This window comes from Anomaloglossus baeobatrachus, chromosome 8 (assembly GCF_048569485.1).
Source record: "Anomaloglossus baeobatrachus isolate aAnoBae1 chromosome 8, aAnoBae1.hap1, whole genome shotgun sequence".
In the NCBI taxonomy this organism is placed as follows: Eukaryota; Metazoa; Chordata; class Amphibia; order Anura; family Aromobatidae; genus Anomaloglossus; species Anomaloglossus baeobatrachus.
The window spans coordinates 89,663,190-89,687,081 of NC_134360.1; the positions used below are offsets into that span (position 1 = coordinate 89,663,190).

Sequence of the window (23,892 nt, forward strand, 5' to 3'; positions counted from 1 at the left end):
AAAGCTTATAGCTCGGGAGTTGTTTGCTGTGTTCTGCCGGGTGGGGTTGCCCAAGGAGATCCTTATGGATCAGGGGACCCCATTCATGTCTAAAGTGACCAAAGAGCTATGCCGGCTACTCCAGATCAAGCAGTTGCGTACGTCTGTGTATCATCCTCAAATGGACGGTTTAGTGGAGCGTTTCAATAAAACCCTGAAAACCATGCTAAAAAGGGTGATCTCCAAAGACGGGAAAGACTGGGATATGATGCTTCCATATTTGATGTTTGCCATCCGAGAGGTGCCACAGGCATCCACGGGGTTTTCGCCTTTTGAATTGTTATACGGGCGACATCCCCGGGGATTGTTGGACCTGGCAAAGGAAACATGGGAGCAAGAGCCCACCCCCCATAAAAGTGTGATTGAACACATTTTAGGAATGCAGAACCGCATAAGCGCGGTCATGCCAATTGTGAAGGAGCATTTACAGGAGGCTCAGGCCGCGCAAAGCGGCCGCTACAATAGACAAGCCACCGTGCGGACCTTTAAACCCGGGGATCGGGTGTTGGTATTAATCCCCACGGCGGAGAGTAAATTCCTGGCTCAGTGGCAAGGCCCCTACGAGATAAAGGAAAGAGTCGGGGTGGTTAACTATAAAGTATTGCAGCCCGGTAGACGGAAACCTGAACAAATATACCATGTCAACCTATTAAAACCTTGGCAGGAACGGGAAAGCCTGATGGCTGTTTTTTCCCCATCTCCCTCCTCTTCGGGTCGTTCACCTCCGGCTCCAGCGACCTCCGGAGAGGACGAACCGGAAGTAAGGATTGGAGAAGCCCTCACCAAGACTCAGAGGAGAGAGGCCAGACGGTTGGTTCAGCAGAACCCCGATGTCTTCTCCGAGCTGCCCGGTAGGACCAGTCTGATACGACATGATATTGTCACCGAACCTCACCTGAAGGTACGCCTGAAGTCATACCGGGTACCGGAGGCTCGACGACAAGCCATATCGGAGGAAGTAAAGACAATGTTACGCCTGGGGGTCATCGAAAAATCCCGGAGTGAATGGGCTAGTCCCATTGTCCTAATACCAAAACCCGATGGCTCCTTAAGGTTCTGCAATGACTTTAGGAGATTGAACGAAATATCCAAGTTCGATCTCTACCCCATGCCCCGGGTGGATGAGCTGATTGATAGGCTGGGGCAGGCGCGATATTTTACCACGCTCGACCTGACCAAGGGGTACTGGCAGGTGCCACTGACGGAGTCCGCCAAGGAGAAAACCGCTTTTGTTACGCCGGAGGGTCTCTTCCACTATGTTGTCTTGCCTTTTGGGTTACATGGCGCTCCGGCCACGTTCCAGAGGTTGATGGACTTAGTGCTGGAACCCCACCAGGCGTATGCATCAGCGTACCTTGATGACATCATTATTTACAGCTCCGATTGGCAGACCCACTTGGAACAGGTACAAGCGGTGGTGGACGCGCTTCGAACAGCCGGATTGACAGCCAATCCCAAGAAATGTGCGTTGGGACTCACGGAAGCCCGCTACTTGGGCTACGTGATAGGCCAAGGAGTGATAAAGCCCCAAATTAACAAGGTTGAGGCGATCCAGAAGTGGCCTAGACCCCTGACCACGAAGCAGGTTAGGGCCTTCCTGGGTATCGTGGGGTACTACAGGAGGTTTGTAAGAGATTTTGCGGGACTATCGGCCCCCTTGACGGACCTTCTCAAAGGCAAGAAGTCCGTCATGGTGCGCTGGACTCCGCAGGCCGAGGACTCCTTCCGGGCCTTGAAGGGGGTTCTGTGCGGACAGCCCGTTCTTGTAAACCCTGATTTCCGGAAGGAGTTCATAGTACAGACTGACGCCTCTGAGGTCGGCCTGGGGGCAGTGCTGTCTCAGGTGGTTCAGGGGGAGGAACAACCCGTCACCTTCTTAAGTAGGAAGCTCACCCCTCCCGAGCGGAATTATAGCGTAGTGGAGAAGGAGTGCCTGGCGATTAAATGGGCCTTGGAGTCCCTACGCTATTACCTGCTGGGACGGCAGTTTCGCTTGGTGACGGATCACTCTCCACTGGTCTGGATGAGGTCCGCCAAGGAACGGAATGCCCGGGTTACCCGGTGGTTCCTTTCTCTGCAGAACTTCCGGTTTACGGTTGAACACCGGGCCGGTAGGTTGCAGGGCAACGCCGATGCCTTGTCCCGCGGCCCGTGTTTGCTGGCAGGAGTTCAACCCCGCTCGCTTGAACTGAGGGGGGGGTATGTGAGACTGTGACCGGGGTTATCTATGACGGCCGGTATGTCTCGCCCCGGTTGTGCTCACTCCATGATAGAAAGTAAATCCACTCTAGGGTTAATGCTGTTTCCCTACAGGCTGAAGGAAGGGTTAAATGGAAACAGGAACAAGGGCAGGTGTGCCGGGTGTGAGGGAGTGAACAGAACTCCCTGAGCTCTCTGCTGGAGAGGCACATGTATATTGTTGTGGACTTTTGTTTGGACATTAAACCGTGTGCTGTGAACCTTAATGCCTGGATCCCGTGTCTTCTGCTGCGCAGCCGACCACGCTACCTCACACCCCCCTATTTTGATATTCAGCTACTGGAAAGCTCACAGGTGGGGACTGCAGCCTGTTGCTGTTGTTTTATCTGCACTGGCTATCAAAATATGGTGGGATTTTTTAAAATTATTCATTTCTTTTTACACTACCATACCGCAAACTGACTGCAACCAATCACAGATGTGGACACGGGTTGCTGGTCGTGTATAGCTGTCTGCAACCAATCACAGACACTGGCATATAGGGTAGGTGGGGGAAGCAGTGAATATTGATGAACCTTAATTAGTAGATCTGGAAAATAGTCTGACTGCAGTGTGATCTTCTGGAAACACAGTATGTAAAACTATTTTGCTTTTACCACCTTTTAACTTCCATTTGTAGCCCCTAGCGCTTACTACGGCTATTTTACAACCAGACCTTCTAGTCCCCATTGACTTGTACGCAGTTCGTTGTCCAGGGTCAAGTGTGGGATCCAGTTTGGCTGCCAAATCCGATTTTTTTAGTCCGTGATGGTTCAGTGAACCCGAATATCCACAGGTTCACTCACTAATGACCTTAATTTTATTTTATTAGTGTATTTGTTGTGCAAATATTGTTATGTGGTGTTCAGGTCCAGACTCATTAGGTGTTACGGCGGCATCAGGCTCTGTTTACAATGCAGAGCCTGGCAGGCAACCTGATGTCTCCTAGTTGTTCAGCCAGGACTGGGTGTCAGCTGTTTCATGTGCTCTGTTCCTCAGTCCTGCAGGAGTTAATTCCTTATGACCTGGGGAACTCTACTAGGAGCTCAGGTTGCTAATTACCAGTCAAAGCTGTGTCCTTCCTGTATAAGATTCTGGACCTTGCTACTCAAATCCGATAATAGCTTCAGCTGATCTGTAGTTGCAATTTGAGTGGTGTGGAAGTTCCCATGTCGTGCGTTTACTTCCTTCCTTTTTCTTCCCTGTACACATATCATCTCTCCTTTGCATTTGAGTGCAGTGTGTGCGAGTTTTTATTCTCCCTTGTCCGTGTTGTTTCTGCGGGGTTTTGTTACTGTGTTTCCCACACTGGCTCAAAGGCGGGGGAGTAAGATTAGGGCTTGGACAGGAGTTAGGGTCACTCTAGAGGTTCAGACCTGGTTACCATCAAGCCTATCTCTGAGATAAGGGACAGCACAGAGTCTCAAGTCTGAGGGCCAGCCTAAGAGCCCCTGTTCTGTCATTTCATACCCCGTGACATATATTCACACAGAAAATGTTATCAGCTATGCTGCAATGGGAATTTAAAGTAAAGAATTGGAAATTAGCCTCTCAATTAGGGCTGGACAAACCCAAACTGTAAAGTTCAGGGTTTTGTACCGGACACCTACTGTCCGTTGCTCAAATCTGAACATAGACTTCTCGTGGAAGTCCGTGGTCAAGGTCAGCGTTTGGATGCTGATCGGATGCAGAATAAAGTTTCTTTAAAGGCTGTAGTACAACCAGTCAACAAGCTTTTCGGCTCTGGGCATTTACATAGCCATCACAACCATGCTGAGTATTGGCATGGGTGTGATTGGCCAGTGTACCATGTGACCTAGCCCTTATTACGGCCGGATTATGGGTGGCACCACCATTGTGCTTTGACTAGCATAAGAACAGTGTGAGGTTGCTCCTCTTACTCCTCTCTCTGTATACCCAGAAAACAGGCCTTGTGTAGGCACTCTGCACCAGGCTGTGTGGTGTTACTCCTAAAAAAGGCTCTGTGGGGAAACTCTTAAAAAAGGCTGTGTGGGGTTCCTCTGAAAAAAGGCTCTGTGTGGCCACTCTGCCCCAGCCTCTCTGGGGTACTCTTAACAAAGGCTCTGTAGTGGCACTCTTAACCCCTTCACCCCCGAGCAATTTTCCATTTATCATTTTCGGTTTTTTCTCCCATTCTTCCAAGAGCCATAACGTTTTTATAATTCAATCAATATAGCCACATGAAGGCTTGTTTTTTGTGGGACGAGTTGTACGTTTGAATGACATCATTAATTTTACCATAGAGTGTACTGGGAAATAAGGAAAAAATTACAAGTGCGCTGAAAATGCCAAAAAAAAATGCATTAAGAACCCCATTAAGTCCTTTCCCTATCCACATTTGTTTCCAGGGTAATTGTCCAGATCTTACCTTATCTTGTTTCCTTTTGCAGCCCCTTAGCCCTTACTATGACCGTTTTACAACCATTTTAAAACACAAAAGTTCAGGCCCCCATTCAATTCTGTGGGGTGGTACCAAACTGAACTTTTTACTACAGTTCTGACAAACTTGGTGAACCCCAACATCCATGGGTCCATTTATCCCTACTCTCAATTAAAGATAAGTGGACCTGTTCAAGTTTGGTTTGGCAGGTGTAGCTGAAGTTTAAATTAAAATCAGTTTGGGACCCGAACGTGACCTGAACCCCAATGGAAGTCACTGATTGAACAGCTCGGGTCTTTACCTACATGCAGCCAGCCATAAACAGATCACTTTCAGGGGCGGGTGGGTGAGGTTTTTCAATTTTTTATTTTGGGTGGACACTACATCCGATCACACTGTTGTTACCTCCAGTGAGAGCCGTGTAAAACTGATAGAATATTATATGATATAAAAAAAATTACATTTTTGTTTAAAGGTATTGGTTACTGTAATAGTATTAGAAGTGATCCAGATTTAGAAGCAAAAGAAGAAAAGTATAATAGAAACACGGGCACCACTTCTGAATTTTTCACAGACTCCTGGTTTTGACTGACAAATACTGATGAAAAATTGTGACCAATTACTGAATGTGTGAATGTGGCCTCACAGTGATAGTTTTCCCTGGTATGCATAATCTAAGTAGCAGTATCACATTATTAATAATAATGTCTTCTAGGTGAAAGAAGATGGTTCAAGTAGTTTTAATGAGGCAAACCTGTTCGCGACAACATATGATTTGTTTGGGGCTGGGTCAGAAACTACAAGTACCACCCTGCGGTGGGCAGTGCTGTTTATGCTCCTCTACCCAGATGTACAATGTGAGTAGAAATATAAAGTAAGTTGTAGTAATCAGATAATAAAGTATAATCATCTTCATATTACAAGGCATGCTTAAGTATTAATTTCTGTTTAGCCAAAGTACAAGAAGAAATTGATCGAGTAATTGGGAGAGAGCGTAAACCAACAATGGGCGACGTGCTACAAATGCCATATACTAATGCTGTGATCCATGAAGTTCAGCGATGTGGAGATATTATTCCCTTGGCTTTACCCCACCTGACCTACCGAGACATGGAGATAAAAGGTTTCCTTATTCCAAAGGTAAGAGTAATGATAAATGTAAGATTTTGCATATTCAGGAGGTGTTGGGTATAGAGAGAATTAATTGATCCAGTAAGACTGAAAAGTGATAAAAAACCTTTAAAATTTTGAATTTATTCTCTTCATATAGAGTACTTACTGAAGATTTGGCCTTTCTATTCTAGATAGTCTGCCAAATTGACAATTTACCATCAAAGATAGGTTTCTCACTTCATCATATATGAATATTTTGTGCTTTTATTAAAGTCAATATTTTTTAATATTTCATAAACATTTCAGAAATTTTATTAGCTAATGGACCTTACACATGTAGGGTTATTGCCCCTACAAACAGTTGAAAGTACTTTGTTTTTTAAGAGACAGTGCTGTTTCCTGTGTGTTATGGACTGGTCAGTTCAGCCAGCGCCACCCCTCTGAACTATGAGTGTTTTGTAGTAACCAGGCCTAAAAAGTGCGAGAAAGGGAGAAAGAACGGAGAGGAGTTTTAGGCGCAATCTGAAGACGTCAGGTTGCCTGGAAGTGTGAGAGAAAGAACACTGCCTGTGTACCTTGCCTGAGCATGACGGTGTGGGAAGACGTACGGTGCTGGCTGTGAGAGATATTACGAGCCAGACCATGAGATAACCCATGGCCACTGTTAAGTGAGTACCGGACTGAGAGGCTACCAAGGCCGGTGACACTGATCTGAAGAGTGAAGCCATCATCCAGAGGAGTCAGGAGTAGAGATGAGCAAACTTGTTTGAAAAAGCTTTGCCAATCTCAAATTTGGCCCAATTCTTGGCTTGTTCAGCTCGGAATCAGATTCACGAACACTTTTCTCAAAAATTGGTAAAGTTGGTAACTGTTCGCGTTTACACTATTGCAGAAACCATCCAATTCCAGCCCCAACACAGCCTTTTCAAGTATTGGCATGGCTGTGATTGGCAGGGAAATCACTGTAAAAAAAAAAAAAGAAGCAAAATGGTTAAAGCAGAACATACTTACCAGTCTCCGCGCGGCTATAACACTACTTCTGGGTCCGCTCATTATCCCTCACACATATTCACTGCTCCCCCACCCACTGTCAGTCCCGGCGTCTGTAATTGGTTGTAGTCAGACCGCGCCCCCACCCTTTGTAACAGCGTCTGTGATTGGTTGAAATCACATACTCTGTCTGCGTACCTATAGTGTAAAAATAAATAAATGAATTGGTGTAGGGTCCCCCCGTATTATGATACCCAGTGCAGATAAAGCATATGGCTACAGGCTGCAGCCCCCAACCATATACTTGTATTGGCTGTGTATCAAAATACAAAGGACCCCATGCGGCTTTTTAAAAATTATTTAAATAAATAATTTAAAAAAAATGGCGGACGGCCCCTCCCCAATCCCCAGCCATGATAAAGCTAACAGCTCCCCAGCTGGTATTCTCAGGCTGGGGAGACCCATGGTTATTGTGCTTCCCAAGCCTGAAAAATTCACCACCAAATTTGCATGCCCTGGCAGAAAACTGCACCAAACTGTGTCAAAACTGTGTTTGTGCATTTTTTTTTGCCAAGAGATGCATATTTGGTGCTGAAATTTATTCACCATATTCCTGCACCAAATCTGCTACACTCACATCAATACTGCATCAAAACTGCATCATGTGTTGTTACTTTTTTTGCCAGAAGAATCAGATTTTGTGCAGGAATATGGTGAATAAATTTCAGCACCAAATCTGTATATCTTTCCAAAAAAAACCATGGTTCTCTGCCAGGAGATGCAGGTCTGATTGAACTCAGTTCACCTGAGGTGAGATTTGCTGCGGTCACAGGTGGGGTACTGTGGGAACCTTCAGCTGTGACCACACATAAACTGAGTGACATCATGTTTCACATCTGCGGCTTAGTCAGTTTCTGCCTGCAGCCACAGTGAGCAGTCATATTCTATGCCCGCGCGCTGCAACTGCAGGATGTAGTAGAGCCGGGATCATCGTTGGACCTTGTGTGGATTATGTCGAACCTAAGTGTTTTCGGGGTTAATAAATTGGAGAAAGAGTGTGTTTTTTAATTTTATTTAAAATAAAGGATTTTTTTGGTGTTTACGTTTATTACTTTTCACTTACAGATTAGTAATGAGAGTGGGATCTCATAGTTGCCTCCCATTATTAATCTAGGGCTTAGTAGGTAGCTGTAAGCTGTCATTAACTTTTTAAATTACCCCGATTGCTACAGCACCAGGGCAATTGGGATGAGTAGAGTAAAGTGCCGGAATTATTGCATCTAATGGATGCAACGATTCTGGGCTGCTGCGTGCTGCTATTTTTAGCCTGGGAGGCAATAACCATTGGCCTCCCCAGCCTGAGAATACCAGCCCCCAGCTGCTGGCTTTATCATGGCTGGGTATCAAAATTGGGGGTGGGATGCTTGCCGTTTTATTTAAATTATTTATTTAAATCATTAAAAAAAAATGCCTAAGGTCCCTCATACACAGCCAAGATAAGCATATGGCCAGGGGCTGCAGCCTGTAGCTGTCTGCTTCAACTGCGCTAGGTATCAATATACAGGGGACCCTACTCTAATTTTTTACATTTATTTATTTTTACACTCTATTAGGGGACCCAGACAGTGTATGTGATTCCAACAATCACAGGTGCTGTCACACAGGTTAGGGGTGCGATCTGACTGCAACCAATCAGAGATGCCGGGAATGTCGGTGGTCAGGGGAAGCAGTAAATATGTATGAGGGTTAATGAGCAGACCCAGAAACAATGTGACTGTCATGCCGAAGACTCATTAAGTATAACTGTTCTGCTTTAGTACTTATTTTCTTTCATTTGCAGCCCCCATAGCCGTTACTAACACCAGTCTACCTAGCCCTTACTAACACATACGTTTTGCCTCTCATTGAATTCAATGGTGTTCGGATATGTTCGTCAAGCTGTTTGTCGAGATGTTTTGCAAACAACGTGAAAGTCGGCGAACATGAACCAAACCGAACCTTGACAGGTTCACTCATCTTTAGTTAGGAGACCCAGTGTCCATGGAGAAAAGTTCTTGCGCCGTGCAAGGAGAATACGTAATGATGAGCTTCATTACCCCCGGAGTTGACTTGTTCCTCCTCTATGGGGTCAGGGTGACAAAATCCAATTAAGACTAAAAGAAGACATTCCTGAGTAGAAGTAACCCCCTGGTGTCAAGAGCCAGTCAGCCCAGGCAACTTCAGGTTTTACGACCAAGCTTCAAACACAGTTTACAGTCAGGATGGCTCCTGTGTAAGACCTGCACTATTGGGGCATGCGTCGCTCCCACATATAGGGCAGGTTTATTTCCGGCTTCACAACGGCGAGACACACGTTGCACATATTTTCTATTAATAGTGCGACATGCAAATTGGCTCAAAATTAATATCTCGCCATGGGAAGCCCACAGACCTATCATGTTTCATAACTATGGATAGATCAAATCATAACTGGGAAAATTATAGTCCTATCTTCTGTGTGAGACACTCTGGGTGGAGACACTCTGGGTGGAGATACGGGGAAAACTGTAAATTCATATCTTTCTGGAAACCAAAGGCACAACCATGTCCAGCCCAGTCTTAGGTCACAAGGGGATGGGACACAAGGGGTATGTAGATTAATTAAAACTGGGGCGGACATTTTGTGAGTGTTCTTCTCTGAGGGGTCACTTGCGGTACACGGATGAGAAGAGAAAACCTGTGACTCCACAGTGCCCCTCCTGTGCCAGCCAACACCAGGCCTATTCATAAAGGAACAAGTTACTGATATATCTGTTTCTGTTTGTAACCATAAATTATCTGTTACTGTACTGACATATAATCTGTAAATCATCTCTTGTATATAGTGTGTCCTTAAAATGATTAAATATATAATTTAATCTTGGGCTGTTGCTGTAAGCTCAGTTTAACATTACACGCTACCTGGGCTAATTTCTGGCCCTATATAGTCCTGCTAATGGACCGAGCCTATATGTACCGAGGAACTGGTGGCAGTCTACTGCACTGTACTGGACTGGAAGAATTCTGTTCCACTGGGGCTAGTAGAACGTTTCTGTCAGCATGTCGGGTTTATGGGAAAGCTAGTTGCAACTCTGGAGGTTGCGTGGTCTGCTCTGTTCCCCCTTCCCATGCCTCCCTGTGGCAACTGGGACAGGAAGTGTCAGTGTTGCATTGCACAATGCGGACCTTATGTACCCCTTGGGGGCACGGAATGTTGCGTGTTGGCGGAACTGACGAGGTCGTATCGCGTGGCTCCAGCTTATCACAAACGTCAACTTTGCGTTGTGTGGTGTGGTGTCATTACGGATTGATAGGTCCACGGCCATGTGGTGGGATATCTGAGTGACCCCCCCAGCCCGGTTCATGATAGAGATGTTCATACTGTATTTCAGTGATTTCACCCAGGCCGTGTGTACCTGTGAAACACCTGCATGTCCGGGTGAGGCACATGGAGACAAGTCAGGTTTTTTTTCAGCAGCAGGGTCAAATATAGACATCACACGGATGGCATCCATGTGACATGTACTGGAGAAAATGGATATTACTGTAATTGGGGTTTTTTATGTGTAAATGATGTGCAAAGCTTGTAAAATGATAGCTGATAGAATAGATGGTAGATGGAATAGATAGAACAGATAAATAAAAAGATATAGATAGATATATAGATAGAGAGATAGCTAGATACAGTGAAGGAAATAATGATTTGATCCCTTTCTGATTTTGTAAGTTTTACCACTGACAAAGACATGAATGGTTTATAACTTTAAAGCGGGCTTTACACGCTATGATATCGTTAATGAATTATCGTCGGGGTCACGTTGTTTGTGACACACATCCGGCGTCATTAACGATATCGTAGCGTGTAACAGTTATGTGCGACCTAAAACGATAGCAAAAGCGGCAAAAAATCGTTTGCCGCGGAGAGGTCGTCCTAAAACAAAATATCGTTTACCTCTCATTAGCGATGTTGTTCCTCATTCCTGCGGCATCACACATCGCTGTGTGTGACACCGCAGGAGCGACGAACATCTCCTTACCTGCCTCCACCGGCAATGAGGAAGGAAGGAGTGGGTGGGATGTTAGTCCCGTTCATCTCCACCCCTCCGCTTCTATTAGACGGCTGCCGTGTGACATCGCTGTGACGCCGCACGACCTGCCCCCTTAGAAGGGAGGCGGATCGCCGGCCAGAGCGACGTCGCAGGACAGGTAAGTAGTATGACGGGGGTAAGCGAGGTTGTGTGGCACGGGCAGCGATTTGCCCGTGTCGCACAACCGACGGGGACGGGTACAATCGCTTGCAAGATCGCAGCGTGTAAAGCCCGATTAAGGTTAGGTCAATTTTAAGAGTGAAGTATAGAATATCCAAAATAAAATCCCAAAAAATCACATTGTATAAATTATATAAAATTATTTGCATTTTTGCAGAGAGAAAAAAGTATTTGATCCCCTACCAACTCTCTCTGTCTGTCCCTCTCTCTGTCCGTCGGTCGGTCTCTCCCCCTCTCTCATACTCACCGATCCCCGATCACCAGCGCGGCGCAGCACGGCTGTCACAAAGCTCCGGCGGCTTTTCCTCTTTTGAAAATGCCGGCCACTCATTATTCAATCTCATATTCACTGCTTCCCCCGCCCACCGGCGCCTATGATTGGTTGCAGTTAGACACACCCCCACGCTGAGTAACAGCTGTCTCACTGCAACCAATCATAGCTGCTGGTGGGCGGGTCTATATCGTGCAGCAAAATAAATAAATAATTAAAAAAAAACGACAAAGCTGTTCCCCCCCAATTTTGATACCAGCCAGGGTAAAGCCACACGGCTGAAGGCTGGTATTCTCAGGATGGGGAGCTCCACATTATGGGGAGCCCCCCATCCTAACAATTTCAGCCAGCAGCCACCCGGAATTGCCTCATACATTAGATGCGACAGTCCCGGGACTCTACCCGGCTCATCCCGAATTGCCCTGGTGCGGTAGCAATCGAGGTAATAAGGAGTTAATGGCAGCAGCCCATAGCTGCAACAAAGTCCTAGGTTAATCATGGCAGGCATCTCCCCGAGATACCTTCTATGATTAACCTGTAAGTTAAGTAAGAAAATAAACACACACATCCAAAAAATCCTTTATTTGGAATAAAAGACAAAAAAAACCCCACCCTCTTTTACCACTTTATTAACCACAAAATACCCATCCAGGTCCGGCGTAATCCACACGACATCCCACGACACTATCAGCTCTGCTACATGAAGCTGACAAGAGCGGCCACAGACCACGACCGCTCTCTGTTAGCTCCATGCAGCAACTGAAGTGAGGCGCACGATCAGGTTACCCGCGGCCATCGCTGGATCCTCCAAGTGTGACAGCGAGTCGCCCGAGTGACTGAAGTGAGCTGCGCGATCAGTGATGACGTCACAGGTGAGTTGCGGTCTCGGGTGGAGGACTCCAGCTGGCCGCGGGTAACCTGAGTGACGGCAGCGCTTCACTCACTTCAGTCACTCAGGGGATTAGCGATCACCGGTGAGTCCTTCACGGGTGACCGCTAATCAGGATGCCACACACAGACAGAGCCGCGGTATGACAATGAAGTCGGGTGAAGTTCATCCGAGTTCATTCCCATCGCGCGACTCTGTCTGTGTCTGCTGTCAGCGGGCATGTAGCAGAGCTGAATTGCCGGGGGAACGCACTGTCAAAAATGCATCCAAAACGCATGCAAAACGCATGGAAAATGCATCCAAAATGCATGCGTTGTGGATGCATTTTTTTTTACAAATGCAATGTCCAGTCTGCCAGAGGTGCGTTCTTTTCCACACTGCACAGAACGCAATGTGTGCACATACCCTAAAAGACTCCTCCCCACAGACTCAATGAATCAATCAGGCTCTAACCTCTACAACCAGTGGCGTAACTAGAGTGCGATGGGCCCCGGTGTGAAATTTAGACCTGGGCCCCCCTCCGGGCGTTGGTCAGTAGAGTTCTAAGTCATATATATATATATATATATATATATATATATATATATATATATATATATATATTTATATACACATATATACATCCAGTGCATACACACACACTAGGCTGGGATATATATATATATATATATATATATATATATATATATATACCAGGATAGGCCCACTCCCTGGGGGACAAATATATGTTACAATAGGGCCCAGTCTGGGAGACAAATATATATAAATATAGTTCGGGTCTGGTCGGTTCCAGCGGCCGGCTGCTGATGTCCCCCAGTGGGGTTGATGGTGGCCCCTTTTCCCGTGCACCTCTAGATGTTGTGTTTTCAGCTCCCCCTGCCTGAGCAGTGGTAGCCCGCTCCCTGGCGTTGAGCTGCCAAAGGAGCCCTCAGTTGCCCGCAGGTGCTGGCCCGTCGGGTGTTTGGCCCTTGGCGGTGGCGCTTACCCGGTCTCGGTGGGCTTTTGTCTTCTTTCGGGACTTTGGTTGTGGATGAACCCCTGAGGTCCAGCCAGCAATCAGTCAATTTGCCTATACTCAGTGGCTTCTAAGCTAGGACGGGGTCTGAGTACCCAGTTTTTGGTGCTTCGGTACACGGTTGACTGATTGGTTCAGGACCGGCGGGCTCCAACCCAGGCCCGGTCCCTACGGTTCCGCCGGTTGCTGTACCAGTTTTCATGCAGATGGCCACCACCGTCTGCCTGCCTGACATTCTCTAAGGGGCCCAGGCTCCTACCCGGGTCCCTGACAGCTGCTCCACTACTACTCACTGTCACTGTACAAACTAATTTGCTTGAACTTCCTCTATCCTGATGAAGATTTTAACATATCTCCGGCCATACAACCCCACCACCAATTGGTAAATATACCGAAGATAGTATGGCATTGCCGCAATGTGATGGGGTTGTTGAGGGGCAACATTCCTGACAGGCTGACATCGCCTAAATATATTTAATATATGCACCGGATTGGGTGCATTGTGATATAATAACATTTTGTCTGAGATTGAGCCCTGACATGGCATGTATCCCAGCCTTGGGTCTTGTAAATATTGGATTTTATGTGATTATATGATTATTCACCTGCTGTACCCAATAAAATTTGTCTATCTTTTGCACACAAAAACTCTCGGTTCTCTTGCATATATACCATGCTTTTGAGTTTGTGCCAATTGTGGGGGTTTTTACTATATTATCCCCACATACAAATACGTTGTGCTCTTTGGAGTGTTTTTCTAATATACTCACTGTCACTGTACAAACTAATCTGCTTGAACTTCCTGCCCCAGGACAGTAGTCTCCTTGGTGGGCGTGTCTTTCCACCTAACTCCGCCCACCTGGTGTGCTCTACTCGCCATGGGTGAGGCATCAGGTCTCCCTCTCGGGTGACATGTGTGTGACCTCACAGGGTGTGTGTGTATGCGTGTATGTGGTTGATGTAATTACCTGTGACCCCTGGGGTCCAGGGCGTCACATACCCCCTTGGTTTAATGCAGACCGTCCGCGGGCTGCCCGACCAACTCCGGTTTATTTTTATTTTTCAAACTGTAAAACGGGAAAAACGGGAAAACACAAATATAGTAACATTAATACACACTATGGTTACTGAAGGTCTTCCCTTAATGGGAGGCATTTTACTTAAACGTTTCAAACTTTATTAAACGGGAACAGGTCCATGTCCTTCCGCCTTCCCCACCCAAGCAACCTAGCCCTGATGCTGCCCCTAAGAACTGGGCAGCACCCCTTTCTCCCAGTCCGGAAACGGGAACGTGGCAGGTCACCCAGGCAGGAACGGGTACAGTGCAGCGCACCCGGCAGTTGTCAAAGGGCTCTCCGGAGGATGGTCACCGGTCCCGGTGGTGACTGGACCCCAGCCTGCTCTGCTGCGGGTCCTTCCTCCAATCTGCCTCTCCGGAGGCCAACGGAACGGAAGGCATGATAAAGGGGGCAGGATAGGGAAATATTTACAAGCCCAAAAGTTTTTGAGGTGGCCGGCAAGTCCACGGCCTTGTCCATGAGCAGTCACTCACGCAACAGGGGTTTCAACAACACACAAGTCCCAACGGGGACGGGTCTTTTTAGCTAATCAGATTTCCACCTTACTCAGCGGGAGGTTCCTCTTCCTCAACCTCCACTTCGAGACGGGACGGTGGAGGAGGGGGCTGTCTGCCACTCCGGACATCCAGGGCAAACCAGCCCCTCTCCCCTCAGTGCCGGGTGTAGTACGCCAAATCGCCGGGCAGGAGGTCATGGTCCGGGTGCCCGAACGGGAGATGGCTATTTACATCCCGCCGGGAGAAGAACACCTCCGTCTCCAGACCAGGGTCGTACAAGAATCCCCAGCCCTTGTCCTTGTTGAAGCGCTGGACCTGGCTCTGGTGGGTGAGGCCCCGTACCCAGTAGCCAGCACTCCTCAGGTGCTCCTTTCCCTCGATGGTATGGGCTAGCACCTCCTCTCTCTTTCTTTCACGGGCCGCAATCTCCCGACTCAACTGGCTGCCGCTCCCAGTACGGTGGGTTTACGTACACGGGGTCTGCTTCAGTGGGGGTCTGGCCCACCCGGCGCTCTCCAGTGTCGACCACTATTGACACTCTTGGAGGGGAGTGCCGCTGTGTCGCGGCCGGCTCTGCTGCCCTGCAGCTGCCTCCCCGCGGAACCTCAGCCGAGGCCCGCGACCCTGGAGCGGCTTGTTTTGCCTTTGGGGCCTTCTTGGCCGAGCGAGTTGCTGGAGCCTGGGTACCTCTGGGCGCGGCCACTTCTGGGGCCTTCGGCATCACCTCTGGTTCAGGTGCCGTCCGGTAACGGGTCCCCTCCGGCAACGGGCTCTGCGCGGCCGGGTTCCATTGCAGGTCCAGGCCTGCCTCCTCCAGTAGCTTCCCATACGTGCCCGGGACGTACTCCGCCACCGATGTTGGGGGTGGGGATACGGGTGGAGGAGCAGCAACCACTGTTGTGGGCAATGGAGGAGGCGGTATGGTGGGCAGCAGCAGACCGAGCCCCTCAGCCGTGATGGCCGACCCCTCAAGGGTATAGGGACGTGGGTCGCCTCCCCACCCTGCCAACACCGTCATTCTCTCACGGGCCCGCACAACGGCCACTATCTCCCCCATCTTCGCCGCCCAGTACTCTACTAGGAAGCTCACCTGGTGCTGGAGGCAGCGACACATCTCCTCCGTCCGGGCCTTTACCCATGCCGCTGTTCCTTGCGCGGGCTCCGGGGTCTCGGGACTCTGGACGGAAGTCGCCGGTTTTCTCTTAGCACTCCTCCTTCGGGGGCGAGGCTTCTCCTTTCGCGCCTTCACTGCTCGGGGAAGACGACTCGAGCGGAAAACTTTCGCGCCAAGATGGCGGGACTTCAACTTTTTCGGCCAGACGCCGCTGATGAAAACTTCTAAGGCGCACTTTTCACAGGTAAGTGGACTGTCCGGATCCTGTTCGTGACGCCAGAAAGAGTATACGTGTACCGCCCTGAAAGGGGCCTGGCCGCTTCCTCCTCTTGCTCGGGCCGAGCCGCTCAAGGTCCGGGCTCGGGTTGTCGGTGGCACGAGTGCCTCTGGACCGGGGGCCACGTCGCTCTTGTTAAAACGGGGAGGCGGTGTGTGGGTTTTGGTGGTCGTGTAACGGGTCGTGACGCCACCCACGGGTCGTGATGACGGGAGATGCACCACCGCTGCCGCTGAAGTGATGGCGGGCTCGTCCGGGATCGGTGTTGCGGCCACAGCCGAGATGTTATGGGGAGATAAGGTATGCACACCAGTGACTATGGAAGGGGAATACATGGAATAGCAGAAACTGCTGTGTGAATACTGACATGAAAAATTCAATAGCTATTTGTAAGAATGAAATGTGAAAAATGGAACCTGCATTACTGCCATGAATATATGAATAAAGAGAAATTTAGCTACTGAATTGATCAATGCAGAAGAGCCCCAACACTACGCCAAAGTATTTCTCTACGTTGGGGTCCCTAGCTTGTGTGTGTCCTCTCATGCAGTTAAAAAACTTACCGTGTATGGGACGCTGAGACCCAGGCTATATATGCGTATAATGTGGATTGGCAATAGGTGTGTATGGGGAGGGTTCACAAACGAAAAACTACTAACATTAAGGAATAACGTTTGGAACTCCATTCTATGTCTGAACTGGGTGCAAAAAACCTAAAAAACATCACTATGGGGAGATAAGGTATGCACACCAGTGACTATGGAAGGGGAATACATGGAATAGCAGAAACTGCTGTGTGAATACTGACATGAAAAATTCAATAGCTATTTGTAAGAATGAAATGTGAAAAATGGAACCTGCATTACTGCCATGAATATATGAATAAAGAGAAATTTAGCTACTGAATTGATCAATGCAGAAGAGCCCCAACACTACGCCAAAGTATTTCTCTACGTTGGGGTCCCTAGCTTGTGTGTGTCCTCTCATGCAGTTAAAAAACTTACCGTGTATGGGACGCTGAGACCCAGGCTATATATGCGTATAATGTGGATTGGCAATAGGTGTGTATGGGGAGGGTTCACAAACGAAAAACTACTAACATTAAGGAATAACGTTTGGAACTCCATTCTATGTCTGAACTGGGTGCAAAAAACCTAAAAAACATCACTATGGGGAGATAAGGTATGCACACCAGTGACTATGGAAGGGGAATACATGGAATAGCAGAAACTGCTGTGTGAATACTGACATGAAAAATTCAATAGCTATTTGTAAGAATGAAATGTGAAAAATGGAACCTGCATTACTGCCATGAATATATGAATAAAGAGAAATTTAGCTACTGAATTGATCAATGCAGAAGAGCCCCAACACTACGCCAAAGTATTTCTCTACGTTGGGGTCCCTAGCTTGTGTGTGTCCTCTCATGCAGTTAAAAAACTTACCGTGTATGGGACGCTGAGACCCAGGCTATATATGCGTATAATGTGGATTGGCAATAGGTGTGTATGGGGAGGGTTCACAAACGAAAAACTACTAACATTAAGGAATAACGTTTGGAACTCCATTCTATGTCTGAACTGGGTGCAAAAAACCTAAAAAACATCACTATGGGGAGATAAGGTATGCACACCAGTGACTATGGAAGGGGAATACATGGAATAGCAGAAACTGCTGTGTGAATACTGACATGAAAAATTCAATAGCTATTTGTAAGAATGAAATGTGAAAAATGGAACCTGCATTACTGCCATGAATATATGAATAAAGAGAAATTTAGCTACTGAATTGATCAATGCAGAAGAGCCCCAACACTACGCCAAAGTATTTCTCTACGTTGGGGTCCCTAGCTTGTGTGTGTCCTCTCATGCAGTTAAAAAACTTACCGTGTATGGGACGCTGAGACCCAGGCTATATATGCGTATAATGTGGATTGGCAATAGGTGTGTATGGGGAGGGTTCACAAACGAAAAACTACTAACATTAAGGAATAACGTTTGGAACTCCATTCTATGTCTGAACTGGGTGCAAAAAACCTAAAAAACATCACTATGGGGAGATAAGGTATGCACACCAGTGACTATGGAAGGGGAATACATGGAATAGCAGAAACTGCTGTGTGAATACTGACATGAAAAATTCAATAGCTATTTGTAAGAATGAAATGTGAAAAATGGAACCTGCATTACTGCCATGAATATATGAATAAAGAGAAATTTAGCTACTGAATTGATCAATGCAGAAGAGCCCCAACACTACGCCAAAGTATTTCTCTACGTTGGGGTCCCTAGCTTGTGTGTGTCCTCTCATGCAGTTAAAAAACTTACCGTGTATGGGACGCTGAGACCCAGGCTATATATGCGTATAATGTGGATTGGCAATAGGTGTGTATGGGGAGGGTTCACAAACGAAAAACTACTAACATTAAGGAATAACGTTTGGAACTCCATTCTATGTCTGAACTGGGTGCAAAAAACCTAAAAAACATCACTATGGGGAGATAAGGTATGCACACCAGTGACTATGGAAGGGGAATACATGGAATAGCAGAAACTGCTGTGTGAATACTGACATGAAAAATTCAATAGCTATTTGTAAGAATGAAATGTGAAAAATGGAACCTGCATTACTGCCATGAATATATGAATAAAGAGAAATTTAGCTACTGAATTGATCAATGCAGAAGAGCCCCAACACTACGCCAAAGTATTTCTCTACGTTGGGGTCCCTAGCTTGTGTGTGTCCTCTCATGCAGTTAAAAAACTTACCGTGTATGGGACGCTGAGACCCAGGCTATATATGCGTATAATGTGGATTGGCAATAGGTGTGTATGGGGAGGGTTCACAAATGAAAAACTACTAACATTAAGGAATAACGTTTGGAACTCCATTCTATGTCTGAACTGGGTGCAAAAAACCTAAAAAACATCACTATGGGGAGATAAGGTATGCACACCAGTGACTATGGAAGGGGAATACATGGAATAGCAGAAACTGCTGTGTGAATACTGACATGAAAAATTCAATAGCTATTTGTAAGAATGAAATGTGAAAAATGGAACCTGCATTACTGCCATGAATATATGAATAAAGAGAAATTTAGCTACTGAATTGATCAATGCAGAAGAGCCCCAACACTACGCCAAAGTATTTCTCTACGTTGGGGTCCCTAGCTTGTGTGTGTCCTCTCATGCAGTTAAAAAACTTACCGTGTATGGGACGCTGAGACCCAGGCTATATATGCGTATAATGTGGATTGGCAATAGGTGTGTATGGGGAGGGTTCACAAACGAAAAACTACTAACATTAAGGAATAACGTTTGGAACTCCATTCTATGTCTGAACTGGGTGCAAAAAACCTAAAAAACATCACTATGGGGAGATAAGGTATGCACACCAGTGACTATGGAAGGGGAATACATGGAATAGCAGAAACTGCTGTGTGAATACTGACATGAAAAATTCAATAGCTATTTGTAAGAATGAAATGTGAAAAATGGAACCTGCATTACTGCCATGAATATATGAATAAAGAGAAATTTAGCTACTGAATTGATCAATGCAGAAGAGCCCCAACACTACGCCAAAGTATTTCTCTACGTTGGGGTCCCTAGCTTGTGTGTGTCCTCTCATGCAGTTAAAAAACTTACCGTGTATGGGACGCTGAGACCCAGGCTATATATGCGTATAATGTGGATTGGCAATAGGTGTGTATGGGGAGGGTTCACAAATGAAAAACTACTAACATTAAGGAATAACGTTTGGAACTCCATTCTATGTCTGAACTGGGTGCAAAAAACCTAAAAAACATCACTATGGGGAGATAAGGTATGCACACCAGTGACTATGGAAGGGGAATACATGGAATAGCAGAAACTGCTGTGTGAATACTGACATGAAAAATTCAATAGCTATTTGTAAGAATGAAATGTGAAAAATGGAACCTGCATTACTGCCATGAATATATGAATAAAGAGAAATTTAGCTACTGAATTGATCAATGCAGAAGAGCCCCAACACAGCCGAGATGTTGGCCCCTCCGTTGGTAGGGGTGGTGTGTCCCGGGGCCCAGTGGGGGACTGTTAGGGTTATTTGATGCTGTTGTTGGGGTGTAGGGTGCCGTGCCGTGGTGTAGTGTGTCGTGCCCGGATGGCACTGGTGTACTCACGATTAATTCACACTGAGTCACTGGTAAACCAAAGTTCGGGTCTGGTCGGTTCCCGCGGCCGGCTGCTGATGTCCCCCTGCGGGGTTGATGGTGGCCCCTTTTCCCGTGCACCTCTAGATATTGTATTTTCGGCTCCCCCTGCCTGAGCAGTGGTAGCCCGCTCCCCGGCGTTGAGCTGCCGGAGTAGCCCTCAGTTGATCGCAGGCGCTGGCCCGTCTTGTGTTTGGCCCTTGGCGGTGGCGCTCACCCGGTCTCGTCGGGCTTTTGCCTTCTTTCTGGACTTTGGTTGTGGATGAACCCCTGAGGTCCGGCCAGCAATCAGTCAATTTGCCTATACTCAGTGGCTTCTAAGCTAGGACAGGGTCTGAGTACCCTCCTTTTGGTGCTCCGGTACACGTTTGACTCCCTGGTTCGGGACCGGCGGGCTGCAACCCAGGCCCGGTCCGTACGGTTCCGCCGGTTGCTGTACCGGTACTCCTGCAGATGGTCACCACCGTCTGCCTACCTGACGTTCTCTAAGGGGCCCAGGATCCTACCCGGGTCCCTGACAGCTGCTCCACTCCTACTCACTGTCACTGTACAAACTAATCTGCTTGAACTTCCTGCCCCAGGACAGTAGTCTCCTCGGTGGGCGTGTCTTTCCGCCTGACTCCGCCCACCTGGTGTGCTCTACTCACCCTGGGGGAGGCATCAGGTCTCCCTTTCGGGTGACATGTGTGTGACCTCACAGGGGTGTGTGTGTGTGTGTATGTGGTTGATGTAATTACCTGTGACCCCTGGGGTCCAGGGCGTCACATATACATCAGACTTTCATATAAATCTGATTTTTGTCATCTTCAAAATTTCTCGGATGACTCCGTGGTTGTTGGATGTATTAGGGGGGACCAGGGGGATGAGGAATATAGAAGGGTGGTGTCGAATTTTGTGGATTGGTGCCATGGTAACTATCTACAACTAAATGTTAAGAAAACTAAGGAGTTGGTGGCCAACTATAGCAGGAGAAAGATGGAATGTTTACCGATCACTATTGCTGGTCAGGAGGTAGAGCAGGTGGAGAGTTACAAATATTTGGGGGTCCACCTGGATAGCAAACTGGACTGGAGATGCCACTCAGAGATGGTCTACAAGAAGGGGATGAGCAGATTGTATTTCCTAAGGAAAGTGAGATCTTTTAATGTGTGCAGCAAAATGTTAGAAATGTTCTACCAGTCTGTAGTGGCAAGTGCCATCTGTTTTGCACGCATATGCTGGGGTAGTAGTGTGCGGGTCTCTGATGCTAATAAGCTGAATAAGCTTATCAAGAAGGCAAGCTCTGCTGTTGGCTGCAATCTGGACTCTTTTGAGGAGGCAGTGGAGAGAAGAACTCTGAAAAAGTGTATGGCGATTATGAATAACTAGAAGGTGGCCCGATTCTACGCATCGGGTATTCTAGAATTTACGTATTGTGTAGTTCATGTATGATTTTTGTTATATATATAGATGTTGTTGTGTGTAGTTACCAAGTGTTTGTGTAGGGGCTGTACATGTTCTGGATGTTGTCTGGGTGTGATGGGGGGTGAGAGCGGTGTTGTTTGTGTGTTGCGTTGTTTGTGGAGCGCTGTGTGTCTGTAGCGTTGTGTGTGTGTTGTGCAGTTTGTGTGTGTGTGGTGTGTTTTGGGGGGAGGTATGTTTTGTGCAATGTGCGTGTTGTGCGGTATGTGCGTATATTTGTGTGTGCAGCGTTGTCTGTGTGTGTGGGTGTCTGTGTAGGGCAGTTGTTTGTGGTTCCCAGTGTGTGTGTGTGGTGTGGTGTGTTGTGCAGTGCGCGCGCGCGCATGTGTGTGTGTTGGGGGGAGGTGTGCACTTCCCATCGTGCTCCATCCCCCATGCAGCGCACTCCCCATCGTGCTCCATCCCGTATGCTGCGCACCCCCCATCGTGCTCCATCTCCCATCCTGCGCACTCCCAAACGTGCTCCATCCGCCATGCTGCGCACTCCCAAACGTGCTCCATCCGCCATGCAGCGCACTCCCCATCGTGCTCCATCCCCCATGCTGCGCACTCCCAAACGTGCTCCATCCGCCATGCTGCGCACTCCCCATCGTGCTCCATCTCCCATGCTGCGCACTCCCAAACGTGCTCCATCCGCCATGCTGCGCACTCCCAAACGTGCTCTATCCCCCATGCTGCGCACTCCCAAACGTGCTCCATCCGCCATGCTGCGCACTCCCAAACGTGCTCCATCCCCTATGCTGCGCACCCCCCATCGTGCTCCATCTCCCATCCTGCGCACTCCCAAACGTGCTCCATTCGCCATGCTGCGCACTCCCAAACGTGCTCCATCCGCCATGCTGCGCACTCCCAAACGTGCTCCATCCGCCATGCTGCGCACTCCCCATCGTGCTCCATCCCCCATGCTGCGCACTCCCAAACGTGCTCCATCCGCCATGCTGCGCACTCCCCATCGTGCTCCATCTCCCATGCTGCGCACTCCCAAACGTGCTCCATCCGCCATGCTGCGCACTCCCAAACGTGCTCCATCCCCTATGCTGCGCACCCCCCATCGTGCTCCATCTCCCATCCTGCGCACTCCCAAACGTGCTCCATTCGCCATGCTGCGCACTCCCAAACGTGCTCCATCCGCCATGCTGCGCACTCCCAAACGTGCTCCATCCGCCATGCTGCGCACTCCCCATCGTGCTCCATCCCCCATGCTGCGCACTCCCAAACGTGCTCCATCCGCCATGCTGCGCACTCCCCATCGTGCTCCATCTCCCATGCTGCGCACTCCCAAACGTGCTCCATCCGCCATGCTGCGCACTCCCAAACGTGGTCCATCCACCATGCTGCGCACTCCCAAACGTGCTCCATCCGCCATACTCCGCACTCCCCATCGTGCTGCATCCTCCATGCTGCGCACTCCCAAACGTGCTCCATCCGCCATACTCCGCACTCCCCATCGTGCTGCATCCCCCATGCTGCGCACTCCCAAACGTGCTCCATCCGCCATGCTGCGCATTTCCAAACGTGCTCCATCCGCCATGCTGCGCACTCCCAAACGTGCTCCATCCGCCATGCTGCGCACTCCCAAACGTGCTCCATCTGCCATGCTGCGCACTCCCAAACGTGCTCCATCCGCCATGCTGCGCACTCCCAAACGTGCTCCATCCGCCATGCTGCGCACTCCCAAAGGTGCTCCATCCGCCATGCTGCGCCAGCATCAGCCTCTCTACCTGCAGCATCAGCCTCTCTCCTCCCAGCATCAGCCTCTCTGTCCCCAGCATCAGCCTCTCTGTCTCCAGCATCAGCCTCTCTGTCTCCAGCATCAGCCTCTCTGTCTCCAGCATCAGCCTCTCTGTCTCCAGCATCAGCCTCTCTGTCCCCAGCATCAGCCTCTCTGTCGCCAGCATCAGCCTCTCTGTCCCCAGCATCAGCCTCTCTGTCCCCAGCATCAGCCTCTCTGTCCCCAGCATCAGCCTCTCTGTCCCCAGCATCAGCCTCTGTCCCCAGCATCAGCCTCTCTGTCCCCAGCATCA

At 48.4% G+C, this 23,892-nt stretch overlaps 1 protein-coding gene across 1 annotated transcript in view; it reads left to right on the forward strand.

Annotated features, from left to right (window-relative positions):
* Positions 1-23,892, forward strand: part of LOC142249912 (cytochrome P450 2D14-like) — a 180,606-nt gene that overhangs the window by 102,015 nt on the left and 54,699 nt on the right. Inside the window, exons 6-7 of the mRNA XM_075321889.1 lie at positions 5,394-5,535; positions 5,631-5,818. Of these exons, the coding sequence (XP_075178004.1) occupies positions 5,394-5,535; positions 5,631-5,818 (330 nt within the window). The remainder of the gene's footprint in view (positions 1-5,393; positions 5,536-5,630; positions 5,819-23,892) is intronic.